The following is a 13198-nucleotide window of genomic DNA, read 5'->3' on the forward strand; positions in this document are numbered from 1 at the left end:
GTGAATCTACTCATTCACTGCTCTAGTTATCAAAATCTCCCAGTGTTCCAGGTTTGGACCCAGCTGATGTTGTTGTTGTAAACTCCAGATAATCTTCCTACAGAGGTGGCTTCTATCTGTCTACTTATCAAATGGCGGTGGGAAAACACAGGGCATAGGAAGAAAGGTTAAAGAGAGGCTGAGGGAACTGGGATTGTTTAGTCTGCAGAAGAGAAGAATGAGGGGGGATTTGATAGCTGCTTTCAACTACCTGAGAGGTGGTTCCAGAGAGGATGGTTCTAGACTATTCTCAGTGGTAGAAGAGGACAGGACAAGGAGTAATGGTCTCAAGTTGCAGTGGGGGAGGTTTAGGTTGGATATTAGGAAAAACGTTTTCACTAGGAGGGTGGTGAAACACTGGAATGCGTTACCTAGGGAGGTGGTAGAATCTCTTTCCTTAGAAGTTTTTAAGGTCAGGCTTGACAAAGCCCTGGCTGGGATGATTTAATTGGGGATTGGTCCTGCTTTGAGCAGGGGGTTGGACTAGATGACCTCCTGAGGTCCCTTCCAACCCTGATATTCTATGATTGATTCTATGATGTCTGGTTAGACATTAGCCTGTCCTGGCGGTATTGTAGCAATGTACTGGATGCCCACTTTCAGCGTGGTGCTCACTGTGCCAAGTAATACTGCTTCCCTCTGTTCAATTTCTTGTCTTTTTTACGATTGATGACTGCCTTTGGAAAGCCTTTTGCAAATGTATCTGCTAGAAACCCAGTTATCAGGTGGAGTTTGTTCTCTTTTCCCTTGTGGAAATGTTTTCTTCGCCTCCCTGGTGGCTTTTGGTGCAGTTTGTCTGACTGTGCAGTGCAGTGAGTGTTTTGGAGCCCAGTGCTTCATTTAAACAGAGCTGCTGGCCCGAATGCTGCGTGCACAGCTGTGGGCATATAAGAAGGGCTTTTCAGTGTCAAGGAGAAGGTTCTGTATGGAGGGTTCCTTGGGAAGATACCGTTGAAAGGCTGTATAAATTGTACCATACAAGATTTCCTTTCTTGCTTTATGTCTGCGATGCAGAGAGATTTCATTCAAAGTGTCTGGGCAGTACTGGGGATTTCACACCCATCTTTAGAAGCGGTTTTGTGTGTGTGTGTGGTTTCTCTGTTATCATTAGTGGTATAATTTTATTTTGCAAAGCGAGGAGAGTTTTCTGCTTTCTTGCAGCTCTCCCCAGGGATAGTTGGTGTATTAATTTGCTGTATTGCCTCCTGGCTGTTCCCAGGCTGTTTTTCCTCTTCATCATGGAATTTTTAATGGCCCTGCTGCCTCTTGGGAGGTGTGCAAGGAAGAGTACCTCCGGGATCACTTCCCTTTTTTCACATGCCTATAATTACTCTCCTTTAAGAGCACAAAAGCGTTTGCTAATCATGCCTTGTCTGTTAAGGTTTCCACTTGACGATGCAGCCTTTTAGAGGCAAGTGAGCAGAGGCTTGCATGGACAGCCGAAGTATTGTACTCCCCCTCTTCTTCCCTTTATCCCTTTCACTACCACCCATTTTTCTCTTCTGCACCTAGAAACTGTATGGAGTGGTAGTGCTGAGCACAACCTATTTGAGTTCTGCAAATAGGCTAGGTTTGTAGTGGCTCAGAAGCATTGATTAGCCATTAAAATGTTCCATGGCTCCATCATTGGGAAGGTGCTTCATGTTTGTTTTTGGTCCATTGGTCTGGTATCATGATCTTCCCTAGAGTCTAAGAATTTCAGAGCAGACTTGAGCCTCTGTTCCTCTTCCCTCTGGGCGTTGGAGTCTGAGTTATGGGTGGAGGGAAGACAGATTGCCTCCATTTCCATTTGTTGGCTGATCAATGAGATCCAAAATGAGATTGGGGTGGAAACTCATTTATTGTCCTTTCTGGAGGTCAGAAGAAGAGGGGGGATGGTCTGTGTCCAGGCAGACAGGATGTTTAGATTATGAGTGCAAGGAGCCTAAATTAGGGAGACCTCTGAATTGTGTTCCTGAATCCACATTGGTAAGGTAGAATGAGGCAGAGGGATCCCTTCTTCTTCCCTGTTCGGAATCTTTACTTGGGACACTGGAAGGAAGGCAGTTCACTTGTGTGCCATCACACCCAGTTCTCAGTAAAGAGTGGTGTTTACTACATCTTTACAAATCCTTTCTTGGGTGACTGTGCTGCCATTGCATGAAGGCTGGGGAGTATAGTAAATGACCCATGCGGTTCACATGATTTCAGAAGTCAACAATCTTATGGTGATTTTTGGAAACTAAAAATGTGCTCCTTTAGGACTCCCTGGGGCTCAGGGTGGTCGAAGAGGAGATGCTGCTGTGCAAAGGAATTGTGTGCTCTGTGATGTGATAACAAGAGACCTTTGCATGCATAGGAGCTGTGTGTGCTGATTGGATGAGCACCTTGTACTGATTTACACACATGTGATGTGCAGATCAGACTTCGGGGCCCAGTTGGTTGTATCATTTCAAAGAGGAGGAGGAACTCTGCTCTCACTATTAATTTTGACCTTTGAAGCCACCATAAACAGCCTCAGGTTTTACCTCAGGGCTTAGAAAAGGAACCTTTTATTTGGCCTGTGTTGCTGCCTCACCAGCAAACAGCAGCAACAGCTGGGCTGTGTGCTGCTTTAGTACCAATAGCTTTGTTAGAAGACTGTCTCTGTTGAACATTTACTTTAACATGAGGCTATAGTAGTCTTTGTTTGTAAGACATTAGATGCATGACCACTCCTAATGCTCACTGTAACTTTCACTGGTGTGATACAAATGCTTTGCATCCAAGGATATGGTTAAAATAAGGTTGCCATGGATTATGTCAGCAGAGAAACAGGGCAGTGTGGGATTTTAGTGAGAGACTTGCACCTTGTGTGTTCTATGCACTCCAGCTTCCAAGGAAGTCTTAGATTGGGCATCATAATCACAAAGAGTCCAGGTGAGGTCCTTTTGTATGCCAGCGGGAATCTTTGCAACAGCTATTGCTCTGAAGAGCTTTTCCTCTTGACTAAATTTTCCTTTTTTTTTTTTAAATCAAGTGTGCCAATCTGGCATGGAGAGTTCTCTGAAAAGCCTGTGATGCCATTTTTTTCCTGCAGTTGTGGTGCTTCTTAGCCAATGTCTTGGAAAATTGGATGTCAGTTTACAAACCAGGCTTAGTTTTAGTGACTAAGTGAAATGAACATGGTGTTTGTCAGTCTAGTTCCTTGTAGACAGGTGTCCACATCACAAAAACTACCATTGCAATTGGTGCTAATTGATTCCCTTCCTAGAAAAGCGAAGGACTGAACTCTCCTCTTTGTCCTAGTGATGATTCCTCCAGTTCAGGCTTTCTATATCTTGATCGGGTGAAGGGGAGAAGGAGCTTCTATTGTGCTGTACTGATAAAACAGAGGATTTCAGGATCCCAGGCTGTCAGTCACACCATCTATTTAAATTTAAAAAAAAAAAAAAAAAAAGCATCTCTTTGGCTAAGCATGTGATGGTGCGAAGGGAAGCCATAGTCTAAACTTTTCTGGCGCACAATAGGCACAACAGCAAAACCCAACCTGCTGTCCATCAAAGGTTCTTCCCTTTCTCCAGGCTCAGCTTTATGGTTTGTACATCCTGACTTAAAACATTAAGAACAGGATGGGAGAGAATCCAGATGCTCAAGAGAACTCCCCAGTCTTGTGGTAAAAATACCACTGTCTGTGGATAACCATAGACTTTTCTCTCAGAAATATATTCTTGCTATACCCACATAGTTTCTCATTCATTCGCTGTTCATGATGAGAGGCTGACAGAGGAGTTGCTACATTTTTAGAGAGACAAGGTGGGTGAGGTAATAGCTTTTGTTGGACCAATTTCTGTGGGTGAGAGAGAGAAGCTTTCGAACTTACACCTTTCTCAGGGCAGAATCTCCCAGTTCTTCCTCTTAGATAGGGTACTTGGGTTACAGCCTTCTGTGTACCTCCTGTGATTACTCAGCAGTCCCTACTGTGATTGGACCCTGCAAGGCTGTTCTTCAGGGCTCTGTCCAGCAGATAATACATAATGACAAAACCAATCTATACCCCTTTCCAGCTTACCTGAGTTTAGGCCCAACTCATTCAGATCCTCCCACAGGGCATGCCTTTGACTGCTCCCCATGAGCAGCATTTGACAACTCACTCCTCCGCCGACTTCTCTTCTCTAAGCTACTTTGTAACTGGTTAGTGTCCTTTTGATATTTTGGTTCCAGCCTTGGCAGGACAGCTATGTAACTCCTGGCTGGAGCCTATGCTATGGCCCCAGCTTTGGAGCATTCTGGGAGGACCCCTTCAGTGTGCCAGACACCCTAGGAGTCCCACTCTTCCTCCAGGGTTAGCCTCACAGCTTCACCACCTCCCTAGGCTGGACCTCTTGGCCTTCAGCACTGCTGCTTCACTGTTAGCTCAGTTCAGCGAGTTCCACTGAGACAGACACCGACGAGAGATTTTTACATTCTTAAGGAGCAATGCACTTCTGCAAGCATCTGCAGACATTCAGTCAGTGTTGTCAGACAGTCAGGCTTATTAGTCAACTGGAACACAGCGTAGGAAGTCCTTGGTTATCCTAGAGAAATAAAGGTTAAAGCATAGTCAATTCTGGGTAGCCAGAACCCAGCCAAGCTGTAGTGAACCCCATTGTTCAAGCTCTGCCTGTCCCTCCGTCAGATGCCCCAGTGTGTGCCCAACAGCTACTCACAGCCCATGAAGAAAAGGAGGACTTGTGGCACCTTAGAGACTAACCAATTTATTAGAGCATAAGCTTTCGTGAGCTACAGCTCACTTCCTCAGATGCATATCGTGGAAACTGCAGCAGGCTTTATATATACACAGAGAATATGAAACAATACCTATTCCCACAGCCCATGCTTAACTTTCGCCTCATATCCCACACCCCAAGTCCTTTGTTCTCCAGCTTGGGAAATGCTGTTAAGCCTCCCTGCTGAGAGGTGGGGCAATCTATGGTAGTTGGTTGCAAGGTTTCAACGCTGGTGATCAGATTTGCCATTGTCTTCATGTATTCTCCACTGATATGGGGCTGGCCTCAGCCAATTCCTTTCCAATGACCCACTTAGTCCCAGACAGCTAGGCACCATTCATACCTGTGTCTTAGCCTGGCCCAAGAGCAAACAGACATTTTCCCCCCACTAGGTAACAATGCAGCGTATAGGGGAAACTGAGACATACATAGGCTTCATACAAACATTACAAAAAATTCCCACTTAGTCACAGCCTATATGTAGGATCTTTACAGTTAATGTCTCAACCTGGTCTCCTGCTGTTTGTCAGAAGGTGACTTATCTATACCAATTGACTGGTCTTCCTGTTTGCTTTTGCTATGCATGCAGCTCCAAATAACCAAATATAGCTACCCGATACCTCTACTTACAACAATCAGAGAATCATATGAAATATATAGTATTTGTAGGTTAATACAGAGCAGTGCCACATCCTTGATAAGAAAAGGAGTACTTGTGGCACCTTAGAGACTAACCAATTTATTTGAGCATAAGCTTTCGTGAGCTACAGCTCACTTCATCGGATGCATTTCATCGGATGTATTTTCCACAGTATGCATCCGATGAAGTGAGCTGTAGCTCACGAAAGCTTATGCTCAAATAAATTGGTTAGTCTCTAAGGTGCCACAAGTACTCCTTTTCTTTTTGCGAATACAGACTAACACGGCTGTTACTCTGGATCCTTGATAAGATATACTCCGTATGCTTGGATGGTCTCTGTCATCCTAATGCACTTTAATGGGGCACATCTGTCCCCCCCACCCCCCAGCGTATGCCCCTGTATGCAGATTTACAGTGCCCTAAAGTGCACTGATCACTTGAAATTGACACTTTTACCACCAGGTCGATCAAAGCTAGTGAGCAGTCAGTAGGCTCCTGATTAACTAACTGGAGTGTGGGTGATCAATAAGGGATAAATCTGAATGAAATACATATTATGCTTTATGACCCCTGAGCCTTTGTTGTAGTAGTAGCAGGGCTGCTGAATGCAGCATAGTTGGTACTCGCATCTGACTAGGAAGCTGCTCCTGCTTTTGTTTTCAGTGCAGTAAATAATTCTGAAACTTTGACCGTTTTTTAAATTCTGTTTCTTTGTAATTGTAATAAGAGGTGGTTGGGGTTTGAGCTCAGAGCTCCTGTATTCTAATCCTAGCCATAGCTTCCTTCAGTGGCTTGTGGCAAATCACTTCACATCTTTGCCTCAGTGGGAATGATAATGCCCATCTCTTTCCCAGGAGTATTGTGGGAATTAACTGGTTAATATTTGTATAGAGTTATAAAGTTGAATAGTGCTATAGAAGAGCTAGTTATTTTATTTTATATGGTCATCTAGCTTGTTTATATAATCATCTTGTAATCTAGCCCCACCTTAGAAAAGTACAAAATAAAAATCTTTGACTATAATTGTTTGTTTTAATCTCTTATAGCTGTTCAGGTTCAAATGTTCAGAAACCCATGCCACAATTGTCAAATTTTGTGTGCCATCATGAATGTATGTGCAAATCAGGTATTTGTGTGAGTAGGGGTCACGTAGGTGTCTAGTTGGCCTTCTGTGTGCACAAATACCTCATTTGCATGCGCACACACACACACGCACTAATTGTGTGAGCGTTTCTGAAACCTGTCCCATAGGTCTGGATTTTCAGTAGGCTTCTGTTTCCTGCACATACTCATGCAAACACTTGAGGCTAATCTGCACCTGCAAAATTGAGGGCATTTGAAAATTTGGCTTTGAAAATTTATTTAAAAATGCTCAAATAAATTGGTTAGTCTCTAAGGTGCCACAAGTACTCCTTTTCTTTTTGCGAATACAGACTAACAGGGCTGTTACTCTGAAACTTGGCCTTTAGTGGAAGCTGACTTCCAGGCTTAAAATAAAATCATCCCATTGGTAAGATTTCTTAATATCTCCTCAGTGACTGATTTCATGTTGCACATAATGACTCCTGGCAGCTTTTAAACTTTAATTGATGGTACAGAATGCAAGATTTTGTTCTGTTGTGCATTTTTATTCTTCAGTATTCATGAATTTGAGACTTCTAACTGGCTAGAGCCAGGGATGCTTCCACAGTTAGTAGCACACCCTGATTAGCCTCGTTCTCAGGGCTTCCCACACAGTTATGCGGATGCAGTTCAGAGTTGAATTACAGCATGCAGTCCTGGATTCCTATGAGCTCAGATTCACAAACTGTGTGAACACATCATGAGCAAACATATTTCTAAATGAACAAACACTCAGGTGGAAATATGAAAGCACGAACCTCATTTCCCTGGTGACCTACAAGAGGCTGGAACCCATGACCCTAAGGATGAAAAGCATAGTTATTAAACCACTAGAAAAAATAATTATAGAAATACCAGCTGTAAAAGCATGAGGATCTGAAAGAAATGGAAGCTTTCATTATATCTTAGGTACTTACAGGGCCTCCATTACTATAGTACTTGAATGCCTCGCAATCTTTAATGTAATTTTTCCCCACACCCCTGTGAGATAGGAAGTGCTATTATTCCTGTTTTACAGACCGGGAACAGAGGCAGAGAGAGATTTAGGCTGTCTACACTGTGTCCCACAGTTTGGATTATGGGGGTGTGGATAGCAGTGCGCACAAGGCAGCACATAATGGAGGCTAGGGGAGGCTAAGCCTTCCCAAACCTTGCACCGCTGGCAGGGTGGGGGGCAGATTACTCCACAGGACCCGCGCCCAGGGGGTCTGACCAATTTGGGACCTCTGGAAAAATCTATCCCCGCCATGGGCCCAGGACTGGAGGAGCTCTCCCTCTCAGCCGCAGAGCTTTTCAGCTCTTGGGGCCACAGTGAGAGGGACTTGAGGGCTAGAGATGGAGTGGGGGCAGGCCCACATGGAAGGGGCAGAACAGGGCAGGGCTGGGTTCAGAATGGGGGTGGGGCCGCAGGGGAAGGGGCAGGACAGGGCTGCAGGGAAAGGGAATGGGGTGGGGGAAGGGGTGGAACGTGGGAGGGGCTCCAGGCTTGGAGCTCACAGGATCCTTCCTTCTTCCTCCCTCTCCCCCTTGTGGACCTGATCAAGGTCTCAGCCACTGCCCCCTTCCTCCATCTGGAGTCCTTGGGGGCTGAGAGCAGCAAGCAGGGGCATGGCCTTGGACAGAGGAGGCGGGGCTAGCCTCCCCAAGGGGAAGCTTCACCTGCTGCCCAGGAGCACGCACCCAAGTGCTGTGCTGCAACTCCCCCGTGTGCACACTGTGGTTGCGAACTAAGAGGTTGCTAGTTCACATTAACATCTTTTATTTCAGTGGTTCTCAACCTTTTTGGGCTCAGGACCCATTTGTAAATGTTCGTGGCCTGTCAGGACCCAGTGAATAGTCTCGGGGTGGAGGCCCTGGGGTAGTTTGGAGTGGGTCCTGCCCAGCACTCACCCCACAGTGGCTGTTCCTGCAGCTGCTGAACTTGGGGCTGGCTCTCCGCTCCGGGCATTGCAACCTCTGGGGTTGTAGCGCTGCTCAGGTTTGGCCCTGCCCCCCTGACTGGACCAAATCTGTGTGAGTGGAGTTGTGACCTCACTCAAATTTAGCCTATCAGGACTCCCATCATGATTATGGCTGGGCCAAACCTGAGTGGCGCTGGGATCCAGAGGTTGCAGTTCCTGGAGCAGGGACGCGAGCCCAGCCAGCCCTGTGGGACAGGAGCTGCTACGCAACCCTTTGAAACAGTCTGGCGACTCAATTTTGGGTCCTGACCTACAGGTTGAGACACCCGGCTCTACATTATTGCCAGTGAGGCACCTTTTAGTTTACGCTCACAGTGTCCAACTGGGGGAGTTACAGCACAGCTATTCACACCCCTGTAGTCTGAACTGTGGGGCAGTGTAGACCAGCCCTAAGTGACCCAGGAAGTCTGTGGCAGAACAGGAACTTGAACTCAATTTCATTGTTAAATTCTTCTTCCTTATTCATTCTGGATTGTTTGGGTGGGTCCCCTCAAACTACTGCTGTGAATATATTTTCTGAATTAAACTTCTTGATATTTCTTCTTATGAGCAGAGGTCAGTGTTGGTGGGAGGGATTAGATGACAGTGCTCTGTTCAACCTTCATCCACAATCCCAGTTCCACTGTGATCCATAATAATAGAATGTTTTTTCTAAAGTGATAAACAGTTAAATTGGTGTCATAGAAACCATTATCATTAGGCTTCAGAGTTTACATAAGCTCATATGAATGGGCAGTTTAGGCTTTTAAACTGTTTCAGCATATGCATTGGCTCAATGAGGCTGCATTACAAAATGATGTATGTACTAGCATGGACCAAGCTCTGGTGTTTTCAGCACAATTGCAGAACACCGTGTTGAAAACACAGGAGCCTGATTTACAACTGCACCGGCTTAAGCACTCATGTATTTGTGCCAGAAAACCGATACAAAATTTGTAGTCTAGGCATGCTCCAAGATAATAACATTTTAAATGTGATGTGAGTGCAGAGCTATTTTCATAACCATAGAGGCAAGAAAACTTGCCTTACTTTTTAATGAAAACTTATTTTCTGCAGAAGGTGATAGGGCCCCACAGAAATGCTGATATCACATCCACTAAGTACCTGTTCAGTCCCATCCCTGCCTGTGCAATGATTGTATTAGCTCTTTCAGAGCCTTTGAAGAGCAGTCTATATTTTGGGGAAATTAATCTGCTGCCACAGCTCATATCCAGGATCTGGTGTCTGAGCTTGAGGATGAAACAAAGTTTTGGCCACAGGCTGTGGATGCGGTGGGGGATGTGAATGAGTTGCTGCTGCTTCTAGAGGCTGTCTCTTTACCCAGGCAGCAAGTAGATGGATGGAAGCTGGCCAGGTAGTGTTAAGGCTTAGTGGTCAGTGTCCCTTCTTGATAGGTGATATCAGGACAATCTTTTTAATATTTCTGTTTTTCTCCCCAGACAGACAAATATACACCTGGGACCACCCTGCTCAAGGGATATCAAGAGGAAACGAAAGCCAGCAGCAGCTGTAGCCTCTCTTTCTAGCCCTACTTCAGGTAACTTGATTTAACCCTAGCACCCCTGTCTGCGCACCATCACTTGTCCTGAGAGGACATTCCAGCATAGGCAAAGCAGATTTTCAAAAGTGGCTAGTGATATTGGGTGCTTTGGTTTTTGGATCCCTAACTTGTGATGCCTTAAAGTCCCTTGATTTTTTTTCAGAAAGTCTGAAGCATTCACCCTCTGAAAACCATGCCTTTTGAAGGTATTTTAAGTTGGGCACCCAAAAATCACTAGTCACTTGAAATTCTTGGTGTGGAGGTCTAAGGTAGGAATTCCTAAGTTGGAGAGAGCGGGAAGACTGTCTGTCTGAAAATAGCACAATATTTGCAGGAATACTGAGGATAAAAGTTAAATGAAATGCAAGTGAGAAGGTGATAGTGAGTTACGGCTGTAAGTGGCTTGCATTTAGCACAGCAACAAAAAGAGTGGCCTAATGCGTGAATATATGAAGGTGCACCCATGGTGAGTTATTATCATTCACATTGCAAGGTCTTTCAATGTCAATATTTGGTGCTGCTGCTGCATAAGCCATTATTTCCACAGTTTAAAATTAAGCCATGCAACCCCATGGTGATGAGGAGGTGAGCTTCTGTACTTCCCAGATCTTTCACGATGCCTGGTATGAACTGGTGGTTTGGTTCCCTCTCTTAAGGAGATCTCTGGACCCTTTGCTGCAAGAGCCTAGTTCTCACTAAGGTTATGGTCACCTCTCAATAGCCATACTGGTAACGCTAACTCCACCTGGAGCCATTTACTACTGCAAGTGGTAATGGCTCCTGTTCCCCTTCTTGCTCCAGGAATGTAACATCTAGAATTCTGGCTTTTTTCCAGGTGGATTATACCTCAGAAGTGACTATTTTTTAGAGTTTTGAAGGTGACTCAGGTGTGAAATGGGTATAAATCTGAGGATCGAAGAGGTCTTTAAGAGGGTGGGGAGATACCTGGCTAGAGTAAGTTCACTCCTGGAAACTTTTTAATTCCAACATGTAATTTCCATGTGACCCATGTTCCTCTGGTACCTTGTGACTAAATGGTTGTGTCAGGAATCAGCAGCAAGAAGGATGCGTGGCCAAGAGCAAAGTGATGATCAGATCTAGGAAACAATGGAAAAGACCAGAGGAACCACCAGTGGATAGGTGGAGTCATGTTGGTGCCTTTTCTGGGGATTTGTGGGAGATGAAGAGTAACGGAGCTGGAAGGAAATCATGCAGTCAGTGCAGTTCAGATTATATGTCTAGTCAGTGTGTACCCAGAGGGATCTCCTGTGTTTGTTTCAAAGGGACAGAAAAAATGTCAGGTAAGCAAATGAAGAGTGTCAGTTTGCTTCTTCCTGGCAAAAGTCTGTTTGCTGGTATTCTTGGATTTAGCAGTTCCACTGGTGGCCTTGAATGTTATAATGGGATAATCAGATTCCTAGTGTTGAAGGGTGTATAGAAATGTGTCTGAATAGCTAATTATGATCATTTTTGGGGTATATAGAGTTCTTAGTGGGAATTCTTGTCCTATCATTATATTTCATCCTTTTGCTGCTTTCCAGGGTTCTTCCTGTTCCGCATGTGACTTTTGTGGTGTATTACTGCTCTGTTTCTATAGACTAATCTTCCATTTCTATGGCTGCTTTCATCAAAATAGATCCCAAAACACTTTAAAAAATTTAATCCAGCCTATGTTTATAAGATAACACAAAAAGATAATCACAGACTCCCTCCCTCTCTCGTGCACTCTCACTAGTTACTAAAATGTCATTAACCAGGGGTTCCCCTTCCTTGGGTTAGTTTGGCAGCCTCACTTTCTCTCACTGCAGATGTCTCTTTGAGAAATCCTATTCCTTCAATGAACAATAAAGTTCTGGGGTGAATTAGAATTCAGGCCCATAAATGAGTGTAGGGAACAGGCACATGTACACAGTGCCAGACTTCTCCTTTAAATAGCTCCTTGGCTGAGTCCAACTGCTCTTGTCTCACTTGTTGACCAGGTCCTACTTCATTGAGCTCCTTTTTTGCAACCTGAGTGCCCCATGGAGGTGAAGGACACAGCCTACGCTGGCTCCATCAGTCAGCAGAACAAATGGGCTTGCTCTGCCTAACATCGGGCCATCTCGAATTCCACCTCTTTTATAGAGATGAGTGATGAAGAGGGGCTTGTTCCGCTTTGCAGCTGTATTAATACACATCAGGGGCCAGCTCCTGGCACTAAATCACGCTTCTGCATACATCTGTTATCGGACTCCTCACCAGTGTGATGAACAAGACTGCAGATAGAGGCTTCCTCGTGTCATTCTTTATAGGATTTTCCTAAAAGAATAAATAGCTCAAATCTCTGCCAACACTCTCCCCTGTCATTGTGATGAATTTAGCTTCTTTCTTAAACATGCAGCTACAAATCTTCCCCAGTCACACCCTCCCCCATCCACACAAAGTTTTAAGTTGAATTTGACTGAATTCAGCAGATGTTGTTAAAGACCATATGAGATGTGCACACTCACTCCTTTCCAATGTCAGGAATGAAAGGAGAGACCTGGGACTCCATTTATTTTCAAACTTAATAGGCTAGCTAAGTTAATTATGCCTTTGATCCCCAGTAAATAGTGTCTGGTAACACTTGTTCTGTCAGAGAGACCTGTATTCAAAGGTATGCCTGGATGCACCCAATAAGCTAAGGGGAGCACCCAAATCTATATCCCATTGTCAGAGCAGGAAATTTCCAGTAACAGCATGGCCGCCTGAGGCAAACTGGATTAGTGACTACTGCTAAAATAGATGTCACTGGAGAAGAGAGATTTGGACATTTTCCCCCAGAACTCTTGAGAACTAACAGGAAGGAATTCAGAAGGAGACTTCAGTGCCTCAGGAAGTGACTCTTGTCTTCAGAAATGTGCTGGCAAGTCCTTTTTACTCAGTTGCTCAGAAAGGCTGAGACTCAAAGCCAGTGCTTTCCAGCTAGAAAGCAGAGTAGCAGATGGGAATTCTGTCATGTTTTAAAACACAAATTCTGGCTAGAGCAGGTAGCCATAGGAGTGAGGAGATGTTTGTAATGTGGTGCATCAGACTGGGTGTCCCAGATGGTCGTCTGTAGCTTGGCTGAATGCAAAAGGGATGTGAACAAATCTCCTCTGTTGTGAGAATATTTAAGTATTGGCTGTGTACTTGGTGTTGTACAAAACAC

General features: G+C 44.8%; 1 protein-coding gene across 4 annotated transcripts in view; it reads left to right on the forward strand.

Annotated features, from left to right (window-relative positions):
- The window catches only part of GPATCH2L (G-patch domain containing 2 like), a 47043-nt gene that overhangs the window by 19294 nt on the left and 14551 nt on the right, over positions 1–13198 (forward strand). For all 4 annotated transcript variants that reach the window (XM_073349254.1, XM_073349253.1, XM_073349252.1 and 1 more), the window contains one exon: positions 9929–10026. In XM_073349254.1, coding sequence (XP_073205355.1) covers positions 9929–10015 — 87 coding nt within the window. In that variant the 3' untranslated portion in view covers positions 10016–10026. The remainder of the gene's footprint in view (positions 1–9928; positions 10027–13198) is intronic.

This window comes from Lepidochelys kempii, chromosome 6 (genome assembly GCF_965140265.1).
Source record: "Lepidochelys kempii isolate rLepKem1 chromosome 6, rLepKem1.hap2, whole genome shotgun sequence".
Classification (NCBI taxonomy): Eukaryota; Metazoa; Chordata; order Testudines; family Cheloniidae; genus Lepidochelys; species Lepidochelys kempii.